Source organism: Leptopilina boulardi, unplaced genomic scaffold (genome assembly GCF_019393585.1).
Source record: "Leptopilina boulardi isolate dan_hultmark-lab unplaced genomic scaffold, ZJU_Lbou_2.1 LbouV2_331, whole genome shotgun sequence".
NCBI classification, from domain to species: domain Eukaryota; kingdom Metazoa; phylum Arthropoda; class Insecta; order Hymenoptera; family Figitidae; genus Leptopilina; species Leptopilina boulardi.
The window spans coordinates 338167-354592 of NW_026137898.1; the positions used below are offsets into that span (position 1 = coordinate 338167).

A 16426-nucleotide genomic window follows, 5' to 3' on the forward strand; every position below is an offset into this window, starting at 1 on the left:
TCGTCACTTTTGCTCCGATCGGCTTGAAATTTTCCCACAATATTCTTGAATTATTATACATTCAATTTAAAAAATAAAAAAAATGCAAATAATTAAATATCATACCCCTCCCCCTTAAAAAAATTTTTCAATTGAAACATCATATTTTAATTTTTCAATCAGAAAAACAATAAAATATTACGTTTTGTTGAAATCTAAGCATTTTAAAAAAATTTTGTCCGCCATACTGGGTCCGCAATTTTGAATTTTTAAATTTTACCAGCATGTTTGGATTCGGCGACCTCGAAAACATTAGAATACTGCACTTTAAACAAATCAGAAAGTTTTTCAAAATTTTGGTAATTTAGTCCGCCATTTTGAATTTCAAGACTTGAACTTCATTTTTATATTCAATGATACCACATGCTTACAAAAAAGTGGTTTTATTAAGTTTTACCATGGTTTACAGGCTTTCATACTCCATTTTGACATTTCAATAAATATTTCTCATTCTAGTTTACACGATAACCAAAATAGTACCTACAGATTAAAACAAATTTTGGTTTTTTTATTATAGATTAACTGAGCCGCCGGAAAGTAAAAGGGCGCATAAAATTTGTACGGCCGTTCGAGTTGGCCCCTGACGCTTGAAAAATCGATTTAAAAAAAAAAATTTTTTTTTATTACTACATTACTAGAAATTTTATGACGCATCTTGTTTCTTCTATGAAAAAAAATCTCTATCTTTTTCGTTTTTCGAGTAAATCGAAAAAAACTGGATTTTTAAAAAACACAAATTTAATTAAATTTTTCACTTCAACTCGCTCTAAAAAACAAAGTTATGAATATTTTTTGACAAAATTCACAGGAATTATAGTTTAAACTATTCTTAAGACGACAAACTTTGTATGAATGTGATTTTTTTATTTCGAAAAAAGTTATGAATTTTTTTGTTTCACAGTGACTTACGTTTCCAAATTTTCAAGGGCTTCGTTTATCTGAAAAATTTTCAGTCAGTGAAAACTTATCCCGAAAAAAATGTTCACTAGGGTCAGGGGCCATCTCGAACGGCCGTACAAATTTTATGCGCCCTTTTACTTTCCGGCGGGTCAACTGTTCAGGAGAAGCGTGCACGAAAACTGCATAAAATATGAACGAATATCCTCATTATACCTTCTAAGTGATAAGTATTCTTCTTTAATAACAACTTGTGTCGATTGTCGATTTTCTAGGGTGCAATTGTTCGACGCCAGCTACTGGTTTACAAATAACGAATAAAAATTAAATTACAAGTAATTTTTTATTAACATTGACCTAAATAATAGAAAAATGTACAATTATTTAACAATTCCCAATTTTATGTGCAAAGGAGACATGGGTCAACAAGTGTTGAGAAGTAGCCAAAGCATAAGATTCTTAATAGTGTTCTTGTCTTGGAAGTACGACTGTCTTAACTGCCAGATTTTTTTTGGTAATTAGAAACCAGAATTAATAATTAAAAATCGATCATAGATCAGCTAGAGTGTGAGTAGGACAGAAAGAAAACAACACATAAGAAGGTCCTCTGCGCACTTACAAGCTAAGCGATTCGGAAGTACTTTTACAGTCGAGATATATATTTTTTGTGTATTTTATCGGAATATTGGAGGTGACCTTTTACGGTAGTTCATTGATAATTATTATTTTTTTTAATTTCTCTTTAAATTTTGAGGAAATGTTACTTAGTGGTAAAAACTTTGGTATCCCTTGCAATGGTAAAAATTGAGATATTATGGTTCAAATTTCTAAACTTCTAACAAACGCCGTATAAAATTGTAAATTTCGCATCAATTTTTACCACTGCAAGCGATACTAAAATTTTTACCACAAAGAAAGCATACACAAAGTAACATTTCATAAAAATTCAAAGAGAATTTAAAGAAAATCGATTTTTGTTGTATGATTATGGGAGAACGACTTCAGACTTATTGAGAAGATTCTCATTTGTTTTACGTCGCATCATTCAGGTAAACATGGCTACGAGAAGTACATTTCACTGTTTACATTCACCAGATAATTTCTGTTATGTGTGTGGATATTACCTTGGTCCATCTCAAGTAACGCATAAAATAAGAGAGTCCTCGACGTTTTCAATTTCATATGAAAAGTATTTTGGTTTGAAAATATCTAAGATAAAAAATGGGTCCCACATTTTGTTTGTGGATCTTGCCGAGCAACTTTAGAAGCATGGAATCGTTGTGAAAACCGCCAGATGAAGTTTGGTGTTCCAAGAATATGGAGAGAACCGCAAAATCATGTAAATGATTGTTTTTTTTGTATAGTTAATTTGTCTCATTTAAAAAAAACAAAGAATCGTTCAAGTATCATTTACCCTGATGTTCCGTCTTCTCGAGCTCCTATTCCCCATTCGGAATCATTACCAATACCTTTGTACATGTCATCTACGTCTGAGTTAAACGAAGCTTCATTTGATTTTCCATCTCCAAGTTATAGCTCTATGCTCCGCAAGAGGCCACTAGAGAAAAAAGATGAAGAAGGAGATTTTCAACCTCATTTAAGCGAAGCTGATGAACTTGATTCTTCATCTGAGTCGGATGAAACTGTAGTTTATCCTTTGCCAAAAGAAGTGTGTGAAGATGAGTCTGAAAACAAACAGCCCCACTTTCCTAATCAAAACGAATTAAATGATTTAATTCGAGAAATGGTGCTTACAAAATTTAATGCAGAACTATTAACATCCAGACTGAAGCAATGGAATCTTCTTGATAAGTCCTGCAAAATTACATCTCACCGAAGGCGTCATGAAAGATTTTCGCAATATTTTTCTGTCAGCAACAAATTGTGCTATTGCCACGATGTAAACGGTTTATTTGAAGAAATTGAGATAGAGCACATATCGAACGAATGGCGTCTATTCATAGACAGTTCCTCATCAAGTCTTAAATGTGTGCTTTTGCATAATGGTAATAAATATCCGTCAATTCCCATTGGTCACTCAACTCACTTGAAAGAAGAATACGATAATGTCAAATTTCTCCTTGTCTGTATACAGTACGAAAAATATCAATGGTTTGTTTGCGGTGATTTTAAGATAATTGGATTTTTAATGGGTTTACAAGGAGGCTACATAAAACACTCATGTTTTATTTGGTTATGGGACAGTCAAGCAGACCCTAAACATTACGATACAAAAAAATGGCCATTAAGACAGTCCTACGTTCAAGGCACGAACAATATTAAGAATCAAGCTTTGGTTGATTCTGAAAAAGTACTTATGCCTCCTTTGCACGTAAAATTGGGACTTATTAAACAATTTGTGAAAGCAATGAATAAACAGGGCCAAGCATTCCAATATTTACATGTTCTTTTTCCAAAACTGTCTAAAGCAAAAATCGAAGCAGGACTTTTCAATGGACTTGATGTTCGTAGAATGTTTCGATCAAAAGATTTTTAAAACAAAATGGCTAAAATCAAACTTGATGCATTTAAAGCTTTTAAAAATATCTGTATGAACTTTTTGGGAAACAAGAAGAGTCCTGACTACGAACAATTGATTGAAGACCTGTTTGATAAGTTTCGGAAACATGGTTGCCGAATGTCCCTGAAAATGCATTTTCTTCATTCTCACTTGGATCTATTTAGTGAGAACATGGGAGACGTCAGTGAAGAGCATGGTGAGAGGTTCCATCAGGACATTGCTGTTATGGAAAAACGATACCAAGGATCATGGGACACTTCTATGATGGGCGATTATATTTGGAATTTATTACTTTATTTTATTTTTATTTATTATTTTTTATCCATCTACAAAAAAGAAGAAAAGCAGAAAAAATATCCATTTTTGAATTATAACTGCCTATTGTAAGTCAATTTTTCTTTTATATATGCTAATTTTATTACAATATTTCGTGTAATTTCATTTTTTATTTGATATTATTGTAAATCAGTAGCTAAATCCGATCAATTCAACTGTAAAAATCGAAAATCCATCAAATTTGTTATTAAAGTAGAAAACTTATCACTTAGAGGATATAATTACTATATTTGTTCATATTTTATGCAGTTTTAACGTAAACAATGAAAAAAGTCACTGAAACAAAACTTGTAAAATTTTGTCGCACAGTGTAATATACCGATAAATTTAACATAGACATGCACCTTTTAAACCTAAAAAACAATTTTAATGAATATTGCACGATTTTCTTACAAATTGCTTATGAAAAGATCCGTAAAAATTTCTAGCGGAAGAGAAAAAACAAACTTTTGTTTATAAAATTGCATAAACACAATTAAAAAATGTCAAACTAAAGAAATAAGTTACTTTTAATATACTGTTTTCAAATTTATAATTAACGTATTTTAAAGTTTGACCAATTCTGAGAAACTAACATCTGGCCGGTTGACCTCAGTCTCCCCTATAATTATGCCAAAAATATCAAGACTGAATTTTAACTTTAATGTAATGGAGGTTAGACATTCATATAATGCAAAATGCTATTCAATAATTATTTAATAGTTATTAGATATTCATTTTGACTTTTTTACATCCACTACTTTTACAAATTTACTTTTTTTAAAGCATTTAAGGAAACCTACATAAAAGGTTACATGTGTTTAGATACTCAAATTACATTCTTTCAAAAACTGTACAATATAACAACACGCAACAATATTAGGCTTAGCCAGAAACATTTCCACACACAATGGTATATACATTTTAATTTTAGACAATATTTTAAGTAATTTAGATCTTTGGGGAACATAAAGAGGACACTGCCATAATACATGATTCAAATCCTTACTAACACTGCCACACTTACACGACGGACTATTTACAATACCAATACCTGCTAGGGAGGCCACTAAATTATAATGGTCTGCTCTGCAACGATTCACCGTGACAATATATTTTCTTGTCAAGGACCTACAATAAAACCAAGTTTTTCTGGTATCAGTATAATACCTTTGGAAATAATTTTTTCTCTTATTTAACCCGAGCTTTAGTATAAAATCTAGTCTGTGTATAGCACTTTTTCCCACAGGATTCATATAAGTGGGTAAATGGGATTTTCCGATCAACAAAGCACTCCTCCGCAGTAGCAGATTTAGCCAGCGAGTCCGCTTCCTCATTTCCCCGGACTCCAATGTGCGAAGGGACTCAGTAAAATTTAATGACACTATTATTAGAATTTACAGTTTAGAACACGATATACTTTCTTCTTATTTCAAAAATATAAAAATTTGTTTTTATACTAATAGAACATGATTTTAAGCTTTGAAGTGCAGTTAGGGAGTCCGAAAAAATGAGAAAGTTACAATGTTTATTCTTGAGGACAACATCCAAACCATCATTCAATGCAATACACTCCGCGGTATATACAGAGGCATCCAAGGAAATACTAGCTTCGCTTAATACTGATACCTAACTCCGGACACACACCCACAGTACCAACACTTTTATTTGAAGTTACCTTGCTCCTATCCATATAAATAGAAAGTGCGTTACTATTATTTACAAATTCATCTAATCTAATATTTTGTTCTGGTATATTATTAAGTTCATAGCCAATTTCAGTATTTACAGGAATTAACGCTTTTCAATACCTGAGTGTGAAACTGTTCTATCCTACAGTGAAGGTGAATAACGTGCTATCTCAGTTTTTGGACTAACTTAATAACAAATTTTAGAATTTAACAATAAGTTAATTTATTATTTTGTATAAAATCGTGGATCCCAAGAATATAATCGATAAATTTTTAAAACATAAAAGAAACGCGTTTAGACATACCACATACACATACAAAATTGCAGAAAGATATAAACAGTCAGTCTTATTGTTTGGTTCTGGTAAATTCCATTAGTTGATTTTACTCAAGAAAATACAATAGTAATTACGTCTGGTAACAAACCACTGTTTAAAGTAGACGATAATTGATAGTGATTTTAGAAATTCGTATTAAAAAATATAGTTTAATTTTGGAAATACCATTGTCGAAAATATGATACGAATAAACTTAATAAAAGAAGATACAACAGGACAACAAATCGCAGTACTTATCTTTACAATGCGTCCGGAGCTTGGTGTGGCTTGCGTGTAGCGGTTAGAAGTTTTACTTCGAACACGATGATCAAAGTCGATGACTTATCGAGAAATGTTGGTCCGAATGGTTCGCCTAGTCAGTATTTCCCTCAGAGAAGACGTTATAAAAATATGAATATATAAGGCGGCCTCGGATCCAATTATTTAGTTGCCAGCGTGGCTCACAATGATCAAGTTGCCGAAGATGTTTTTTGCAACGGTTTTTCGCCAACAATGAAGTGTCACACCATACCAAAACTATAAATTATTTCCGCAAAAGTTTTTTTTTTAGTTTTTTTTTTACAAAAATACCCCGTAAGAAAAACAATTCAAGTTATAGTTTGTTCCAAAGAATTATTAACTTACCCCGTTACCGGGTGATGATCACTCTCGCTCCGCAACGCCTGCGATTGTGATTTACATGTATGCTCTCTACGAAGCTCAGACCGCGGTACAATTCTTCGCAAGTTTTCGGAAATTCTCCGGACACAAATGATTATACACGCACCGAAGACCACACATTCTTACGCACCCTACGCCTACTTAATTATTCGTTACAACCTGCTCTCTGCAACTTTTATTGCTCTGATTTTGCGGTAATAATGTTTAATTAAAATATTATTATGAATGAAATACATAATAATTATGTAAATAGTATATTTTACTATTAACATTAGTACATTAAGCATTATTTTAAGAAATTTTATGCAATTAACATTGCAAAAAAGGTTAGACAAAAAAATTGAGATAGCACTTTATTTACTTTCACTGTGAGATAGAACAGTTTCACACTCAGGTATCGTTTTAGGACTTTATAATTTGAACAATATAAATTATAATTATAACGTGTTTCTATTAATTTTAAAAATTAATTAAATTTATAATATTTTGACAAATTAATATTTTTCAGTTACGCACTTTCCTTTTTGTAGTAAGTGTAGACAGAAGTGAATACATTAGAGCTACTGTTAGACATAATTTTCGCCATATAACATTCACACAAATATACAGAACGATCTTTTAACACGGAAAGCTTTGATTCAGCCAAAAGGATATTAATAGGCGTGCTTCTACGATAACCTAACGCTATTCTTACAGCAGCATTTTGAATTGATTCAAGTTTTTTTCTACCGTTTTTAGTCTTGGGAAAATATATACCAGAACCGAAATCAATAATGGAACAAACATAACTTTTATATAATGTTAAAAGAGTCTTATTAGAACAATCAACTAAAACAAGTTTAGATAATAAAATATCAATATTTACATAATTAAAAGCACCTCTAACGTCAAGAAAGGCAGCTAGAACATTTTTTTTTCAATAAACGCTTCGTCTACTTTTAGGGTTAAGCTTACTAGGTTGTCCATACAGGATCTTCCTTTTCTCAACCCAACCTGTGAATCAGGAATTAATTTATTGGTTTCTACCCACTACTGTCCGATACATATTTATTATTTAGTTCAAAAATTAATGCCTGCTGCGATGGACTAAAAACCATTTTTTTCTTTTTGTTAAAGTTTTTTTTTGCTAGAGCAGATAATTTTTTATATTCTATTAGGTCAGTCATATTTTGTGTAAACTCGCATTTCTTATAACTTGCCTGTCTTAATCTTTTGATTTTGTTACATTCGTCACCCTACCATGAACCTGGATTTTTTAATTTATTTTAATTATTATTTTAAAAAAATTTTTTTAATGTACTAATTTCGAAAGTGTTTGTTATTTTATTGATAAAAAAATTCATACCTGTCACTAGGAGTCATATTTTCATATTCTTGTGAGAGAAGATTTGTATAAGTTTCCTCCAAAATACACAAAAACCTACTCCAATCCGTTCGCACTCATTTAATTTTAAAAGTCTTCTTATTTTTGTTGAAATTAAAAGATCAATATTAGATTTAACTTTATGGTACATGTTGACGTAAGTAAAAGTGTTATTATTATGCAAGAAAGATAATTTTTTTCTAGGGAGTTTTCTAATCTGAAACCATTAACATCAGTATGTTTACAGTTCCAATTTCTATTATGTGAGTTAAAATCACCAACAATAATATATCAATATTTTTAAGTAGCACTTACAATTCAGGTAGCCGATGCACTACACTTCTTGCATTCCAAAAGACAATCCTTAAAGAGTTGTTATTTTTTATGAACTCCTCTTTGGCAGCAATGATAATATTTCTCGATTAATTATCCGTATCGTCCATAGCCGATGATTCACCACTTGTCATTTCGCGGATGGGATTTTGAAGGGATTTAATTACCTTAGTGAGTCGGATTTTTAATTTCGTTCAGTGATTACTTGTCTGATTTCAGAAATCATATTGATAAGGGTCGATGTCCTCAGTGTATTTTAAGGCCGTTTCCTTTACATTGAGATTCTCATAAGCTAACTACAAAAATTAAGTCAGTTGTTCTGAACTCAATGGATATTTGTTTACATTTTGTGTAAACAGTTCAGTTGCAGGAAGCAATGAGGTAGAAATTTCCTCAGAAGTAATTCCGAGTTTAGGCCGTTTAGGGGTCCTTTTGATTTTTAAAATTTTCCTTTATTTTTGTCGTCCAAAGATTTTTCAAGGTTGTTATTTTTTTGCACAGAGGATAAGGGGGATAACAACCTTTTATTTCTCATTAGTGAGGGTTGAGCAAAAGCGTGATCTTTTATAATTTCCAAAGTTGACGTTAAAGCAGAGGAAGAAGGTTCCATTTCAGATTTCTTTTCCTGTGGGAATTGTTTGTGTGTGGCAAAATTGTCAACACTCTATGGAACGTCAGAAGACACTTTATTATTTGCATCTATATTCTTACAAAACTTAGCGACATGTCCCTCTTGTTTACATAGGAAGCATGCTTATTTCTGTATAGAAAAGTATATCCAATAAACGAAAACTTAATACATGGGCACACTTAATACGCCGCCGCCGCTGATTCAAAAATGAACGCTAGACGAGAATTTTGACGCTACGCGGGAACTCACAGTACTCGCCTACCATTCAACTCGAGAAACATTCAAACTCGTGTACCGTTCAGAATTTGTCTCGAAAATTTCAGATATTGTACCATCTATATCAAAAACATAGGTTAAAAATTAACATAACATCAATACTCAAGGTCAAACGACAGAATCATAGATTAAAACGAACATAATCTCAAAAATCAGGACATATGTCAAAAACCAACACAGAAACTTATAAGTTATTAAAATAATAAGCGTTGCAGCTTATTTTAATGCCTTTTAATTTTCTGTGAAAGTTTTTGAAGGAGTTGAGATCGACATAAGCTCAAAATTAGTATCAGAAGTCAAGAGATGACCCTCCCCCTTAAAATATTAAAGGTCATAGGTCAAAGGAGAACAAAGCCTCAAATTTACGTTAAAGGTCATAGGCGTGGAGGCGAACATAACCTCAAAATTTGATCAAAGATATAGAAAAATATCTAACATAACCCCAAAATTAGGGTCATAGGTTAGAAGGACCGTCATCCGTGGTGCATCTTAGAAACAAATTCTGTAAATGTAATAATAAATTTTTTTTTAAAGAATTTGGGTAAAATTAATCTTTCAAAACATATGAAAACTTATTTCGTTCCTAATTAATTTTTTAATTGCAGAATAGATGAAAATTTAGTTTACGGATGCAAGTTAAAATATAGTTTATGTTCATATTTAAATATAAATAAATTTCTGCTGATCAAATTTAAAAACTTTTTATTAAGTATAAATTTAATCAAAATAATTCATTCATTCATTGTCGGCAGATTAATGTATGTGGAGGAAAATTCCTGTAGCGTACTAAGTGAAAAATAAAGTTGATCGGATCAAAAATATTTTTGACTGTTTTTTAAGTTCAGTCTTTTTTATATTTATTTATTTTTTTTGAAAGCTAAAAATGTGTACTATCACCAGAAAAAATATTAAGATGTCCTTTTTTGTTATTTTTGAGTTATTAATTAATTAATTAATGTAAATAAAAAATGAAATATTTTACAAATAAATAAAGTTATTGCAATTCTAAAGCTACTATTTAAAAGCTGACGTAATTTCGCATCCAACGACTCTATATAAACTATTTTGAATTAGAGGATTTTTTATAAACAATTTCAATGTTAGCTAATTGTTTATTAACAATCCACTAATCCAAAGTACTTCATATGGTACTCGTTGGATGCGAAATTATGTCAACTTTCATTTTTTAGTTACATCAGATTTACGATAACTTTATTTGTTTGTAAAATATATCATTTTTTATTTACATTAATTAATTAATTAATTAATTTGACATGGGAAATTTTTTTTAAAAAATGATAAAGGATTTGACTTGGGGAATGACATGGGGTTTGACATGGGAAAATTTTTCAAAAAAATGATAAAGGATTTCACATCGGAAATGACATGGGAAAATTTTTCGAAAAAATGATAAAGGATTTCATTTAGTATTTAACGTGGTATTTGACTTGGGAAATGAGGAACCTCGTTTTGATATTTTCCTATGTCAATTCCAGTCTCAATTTCCCATGGAGATTTATATGGGAAACCATATGGTTTCCTATATAGGAGTGGGGTTTTACATAGTTTTTGACATGCATAGGATCCCCTGTCGTTTCCCATGTGGGGATTTTCAATAGGGGCAGGCAAAAGAAGACTAGAAACAGGAGGTTCAAATTGAATTGAATTTCCCACATAGAGCTCTGAAGTTGAAACTTGGTATAAGGTGAGGACATTTCCTAAACAAGTTTTTTGCGTAAAAGATTACTACATTATAACTACATTATTAATAAAATTCGACACTTTGAGCATGATTTGCCTTACGACGAAATCGAGTGAGAAGTGAGTTACTACCTAAATTTTTGCGGTGAAATGGCACTTTAAAAATATACCTATTAGATTCAATATATAGATTGTTGAAGAGTTTTTATTTTTCTGCTAAATATATTTTTTAAAGAAAAGAATGATTTATTCAACAATCTGACAAGGGATCCTGAAGTAGAAATATTGTTCTTTAATTTAATTTTTAATTTTAAAAAGTGATGAACTTTCGCATACCACTCTAATATTCAGATTATCCTACGAATGTCCTGGTGATTTCCGACAGCTTTTTGATGATCGGATATCCACTGTTATGTTTGAGACATAATATTCATATCTGAGTCTCCGAAATCCAATGGATATCCCTAAGACTTTTGTAGGATATCCCGAAATATTCCATGCTAGAAGAATTATGAAGTTTCTTACCTGTGGATCGCAAGTACGAAATTGTTTCCGGCCAAATTGAGTGCTTCGTGGGCCTGACCATGTGATAGAGTACTGATGGATTGATCGTTTAATCTTACAATGACATCTCCAACTCTTAATCCCATACACTCCGCTAAGCTTCCTTCCGTAACCTGTCAATAAACTAACTGATCAATTGTGTATTTTTATACAAAACAATATGTTAGTCGACAATATTAAAATACAATATTAATGCTAAAGCGTAAAAATAATTTTTTATGAAAGCAAATCTCATTATTTAAACTTTGTCCTTGATCGAAACTTCGAAAAACATTATAGACTTTTTTAAACTAATTAATACGTTACATCCTTGTTACTACAATTTATCCAAGTTTTAAGCTCACCGCAGAACTCTTCATTTTTTGACCTATAAGGTTCAATTGTATAGTTTTAAAATACATTAAACAATAAAGAAATAATGTAAACATGTAACAAACAATATAAATAATAATTACCTGATAGAAAAAAGTCATGGTGATAGCTAGCACTGTTAGATTACATAAGCGCCACCATGGAGTCTAGCAGTGCAAGCTAGCGCTATGAATTTTTTCTACTAGGGTCTTTCTTAATAGTTTATTTTTAAATTAACTGAGGAATTTGTTTACTCTGGGGTAGTTAAATCATCTTTGCTTAAATTTAGATCATTTGAATGTGAGGTGAATAATCAAAGACAGCATTTATCATAATAATTAATATAAAATGAAACGTCCGACTTTTAATAAATTTCAGTGGAGGCGGATTGGCCGACCTTCAATGTTGAAAATATCGCAACACAAATAATATAATATGTACCAAGACATCTGTTGCAAATATTTACTTCTTTACGATAACAAATTAGTATTTCCTGTTGGACATTAGATTATAATTTTCTGTGAAAAAGTATAAAATAATTAACTGGAAAAATTGTACAAATCCATTAAATCATTTTAGGTGAAAGTATTTAAAGTAAAGAGAAATATAATATAATACAGGAGAGATGTATGCAAGTGGAGACGTGTTTTGTTTTTTGGGAAAAATTTTAAACAAAAAACATTTAACAAAAAGTTTTATATGCCGTTCAAAAAGTACTTTCCAGGGGTACAACATTGCCAAAGAAAGTAATAATTTTTTTCAAAAATAAAAAATTTATGTTTGATTTTCTGAATATGGTATTTCTGTCCAAAAAATAATTTGGCATGCAGGTTGAGACACGCCTAGTAATTGTGACATGATTAAAAGAAAATAAATAACCACGTCATTTTTTAAAAGTTTCTTATTTATTTATTTGTACTAAAGGTATTGAGGAATAAAAAAGTTTAAAAATTTATTAATTTTTGTTAGAATTGACATTTGAGGCATAATTTTGTATTGAAAATTTCTAATATCCTCGTAGCTTATAAATTTCTTTTTAAAAATTTATTTGAACCACAGTTATTGCCAATTTATTCAAATGTTTAGCAGAAACTAACATTTTATATAAATGTTTATTGCGGGATGATTGTTAGTGGTTGATTTTGATTCTTTTGGGGTTGATAGTAATTGGAAAGTATGCTTGGAAATTTCTAATGTCCTCGGAACTTATAAAAAATTTTTAGTTCATTTGCCTTACGTAAGGCAAATGAACTAAAATTTTTTTTACAGTACAGTTACTGACAATTTATTAAAATGTTTAGTGGGAGATGATCGTTAAGAGTTGATTTTATTTTTTTGAGGGTTGATAATAATTGGAATTTATTCTACGAGATTGCTAGTATTTATGGAATTTATTAAAACTTTTTGTTTTAGAATAACTATCAAGTTATCGAAATAAAGTATAGTGACTCTCCACGTCTCAACCTGCCCAAGAAGCACGTAATATAACCTCAATATCAAGGTAATATTACATGTAAGATTCGTAATATAACGTTGTAATATTACAGTAATCTTTAAATGTCCGCCTCAAGGTAATATTACCGGTAATGTTACTGTAATATTACGCGCTAATATTAAGGTAATATTACAGTAATATTGCAGTAATATTATACCGTAATATTAAGGTAATATTACAAGAGAATATTCCAGTAATATTATGGGAACATTTCTTTACGAAAAAAATCTACCCATCCAGGGAATCGAACCCTGAACTCAAAGCACACGAGCCCAGAGTTTTACCAACAAGCCAAATTGACTTATAATATATTTACGTTTTTTATGCTTTATGAATAACTCAAATCAGTCTGTAATATTACTGTAATATTACCGTTAATATTACAGTAATATTCCCGGTAATATTACCTTGAGGCGGACATTTTAAGATCACTGTAAGATTACTGTAATATTACAGCGTTATATTACAAATCTCACGTGTAATATTACCTTGATATTCAGGATATATTACGTGCTTCTTGGGTGCATGTCCGAACGTGTTTCAACCTCCATACATCACTGTTATGTTTTGATGACATGAAATTTTTTATCGGGGTTAAGATATGTTTGAAATTCCATTGGCATGTTAAAATAGAACAAAAACTGCCATGTAAATATTATATTCACTTTTTTCTATCAATATAAAATATACACTTTATTCACTATACGAAAATGATTTAAAACAATTTTTTCTTGGACATTTTTGTTTTGATGTGCCCTGACTCGGAAACATATAACACGTGTTACAGCTTTTGTCATATATTTAAATAGTTTGCTACTAACGAATATAATAGTGCTTAACATGCACAGACTTAGGCAACATAGACACAGATTATGTTGCCGGAAAAATATCCTGTCCCGTTTACAAGGAAGGACTGCAGAAACTTAAAAGGGCTAACCCTTAAAGTTACTGCAGGTCAATTTGCATACCTGCAGGGAAGCACAGTCCCATCTTATGCAGACGGCAAAGGAACAAGGGGTATATGTTCTGTTTTGCAGTGAGCAGCATAGAAAGAACGATATCGCCCCTTGGTACCAGGATAGGTTTGGCAGGGCAGCCGTGCAATTCTGCATTACAGATTGACAAATTCCTGGAGACAAACAGTGGTTTCATTTGGTTTGAGGTAGCGGAAATACGAATGTACAGCTACTACTTCTCTCCGAACGATCTACTGTCGAAATTCGAAACAGTCATTGAGAACCTAGAATCGAGCCTTAGAGAATCCAGGCTGGATGTCCTCGTCACGGGTGACTTTAATGCAAAGTCTCCAGAGTGGGGAGAGAAGGCTCGATAAAAGAGGTATAATTATAGCAGAAATGTTCTCCAGGAACAATTTAATAATTGTCAATCAATGAAAGTCGTGGATTTTTAGAAGAGACACGATCGGATCAATTATAGATCTGACGATCGCATCGTCTCACTTGGTTAGCCGCATAAGCGACTGGTGAATCTCTGAGGAATTTACCGCAAGTGACCACCAGTACATCGAGTTCTCAGTCTCAGTGAGGGACACACGAGGAGGCAGAAAACAGGAAGTCCAAAGTCGAAAAAGCCCGTCGTGAAACACTAAGAGACTCGACAAGGAGAAGTTCGTCCGGTCCCTTGAAAAAGCCCACCTCATTGGGGATTTGGGCTGTGTGAAGAGAACGAACAATTTAGAGAAAGAGGTGCGAGCAGTGAGAAACATTATGGACCCATGGGGTCTGGCTTTTAAAATCCTTACTAAGAAATTAGTAACGAGGCAAAAGACCCCTGGCCTGGACAATACCGATTGGGTCAGAAAGGTAATAAAAGCCCTGTTTCCTCCTGCAGAGCCATGGCTTAGGCAGGACTAGAGTTCCTGCATAGTCAAAGAAGAAGAACTCTTTACTCTCAAAGAATTGAAAGCAGCAGGTAGAAGATTAAAGACAGGCAAGGCGCCTGGAATCGATGGGATAAGCAACAAGATCCTAAAAGAGGTGATTGTTGTTTCGCCTCAGATTTTGCTAGACATCTTCAATCGCTGTCTAGAAAATGGAGAGTTCTTTCCAGACTGGAAGAGGAAAAGGCTGGGCCTCCTAAGAAAGGCTGACAAACCTCTAGATAAGGTCTCATCCTACATGCCTGTTGGATACAATGGGCAAACTTCTAGAGGACATGGTTCTGCAGAAAATGCAATCTCACTTGACCAGAGAGAATAGTTTATCCGGTTATCAATTTAGATTCCGCAAAGGTTGGTCCACAGTTGATGTCATAAAGGCAGTTGTGGACCCCGCCAGAGAAGGGTAAAACAAATTGGCCCCCGTCAGAAAAAGGTGACTGGTGGCGAGTGCCGCCCACGCTAAGTTGCTTTACGCAGCACCAGTGTAAAGTGTTTTACCAGCACCTCCCTGAGAACAAAGAAATGTTCAACCATCCGAAAAAATATGCTGTCCGCGCAGAGATGCATTACTTCGCGTATCGTCTCTGCTTATTGGACAGTATCCACCAGCGCTGTGCAGGCCCTTGCAAGTGTCCCGCCAACGAGCGCCGGCCCTAGCACTTTATTAGAGTAGCGCGAAGTTGCATTTTGGCGCCCGTTTTATACATTTCAAAAATATACACACACACATATATAGGTATATATATATATATTTGTATTAATTTGCCTATGTATTATTTGACTAAAAAAGGGTGTTGACGGTAAAGAATTTTTTTCTCAAAATATTTTAATCAGCAAAAACAAAATTTTAAAACAAAAGCATACGCTTTTCATTTTTTAGGTCTTCAACGTTAAGAAAACATCATAAAGAAAATTTAAAAAATTTATATTTTATTAAATTTTACTAATAATCGACAGATTTTTAATGAGTCAACCAGCCAGCATAATAAAATCTTGTATACAATAACATTATTAAAAGATATCAATGTTCGCAATATTCGACGATAAAAGCACATAAATTGTAAATAAAATATAAAGTTCACGTTTCTTGCTTTAGCATTTGCAAATTTGACAATTACATCATCTTTAGGTATGAATTGAGCAATATCATTTTCAATTGATAAAATTTCCAAATTCGAAAGTTTCTCTTGAGCTAATGTTGATCTTAGGTATGTTTTTATTAATTTTAGTTTACTGAAACTGCGTTCACCTTTGGCAACAATTACTGGAATAGTCAGTAGTATTCTGAGGGCAATCCAAGTGTTAGGAAATGAATCCCACCAGTTATTGTTCTTTAAGACAGACAGAACAT

At 32.1% G+C, this 16426-nt stretch overlaps 1 protein-coding gene across 6 annotated transcripts in view; it reads right to left on the reverse strand.

The window, feature by feature from the left end:
* Positions 1 to 16426, reverse strand: part of LOC127285353 (trichohyalin-like) — a 157722-nt gene that overhangs the window by 109427 nt on the left and 31869 nt on the right. For all 6 annotated transcript variants that reach the window (XR_007843595.1, XM_051311325.1, XM_051311329.1 and 3 more), the window contains one exon: positions 11291 to 11442. Coding sequence is in view for 5 of the 6 variants with exons in the window: in XM_051311325.1 (XP_051167282.1) it covers positions 11291 to 11442 (152 nt within the window). In the remaining variant the exon portion in view is untranslated. The remainder of the gene's footprint in view (positions 1 to 11290; positions 11443 to 16426) is intronic.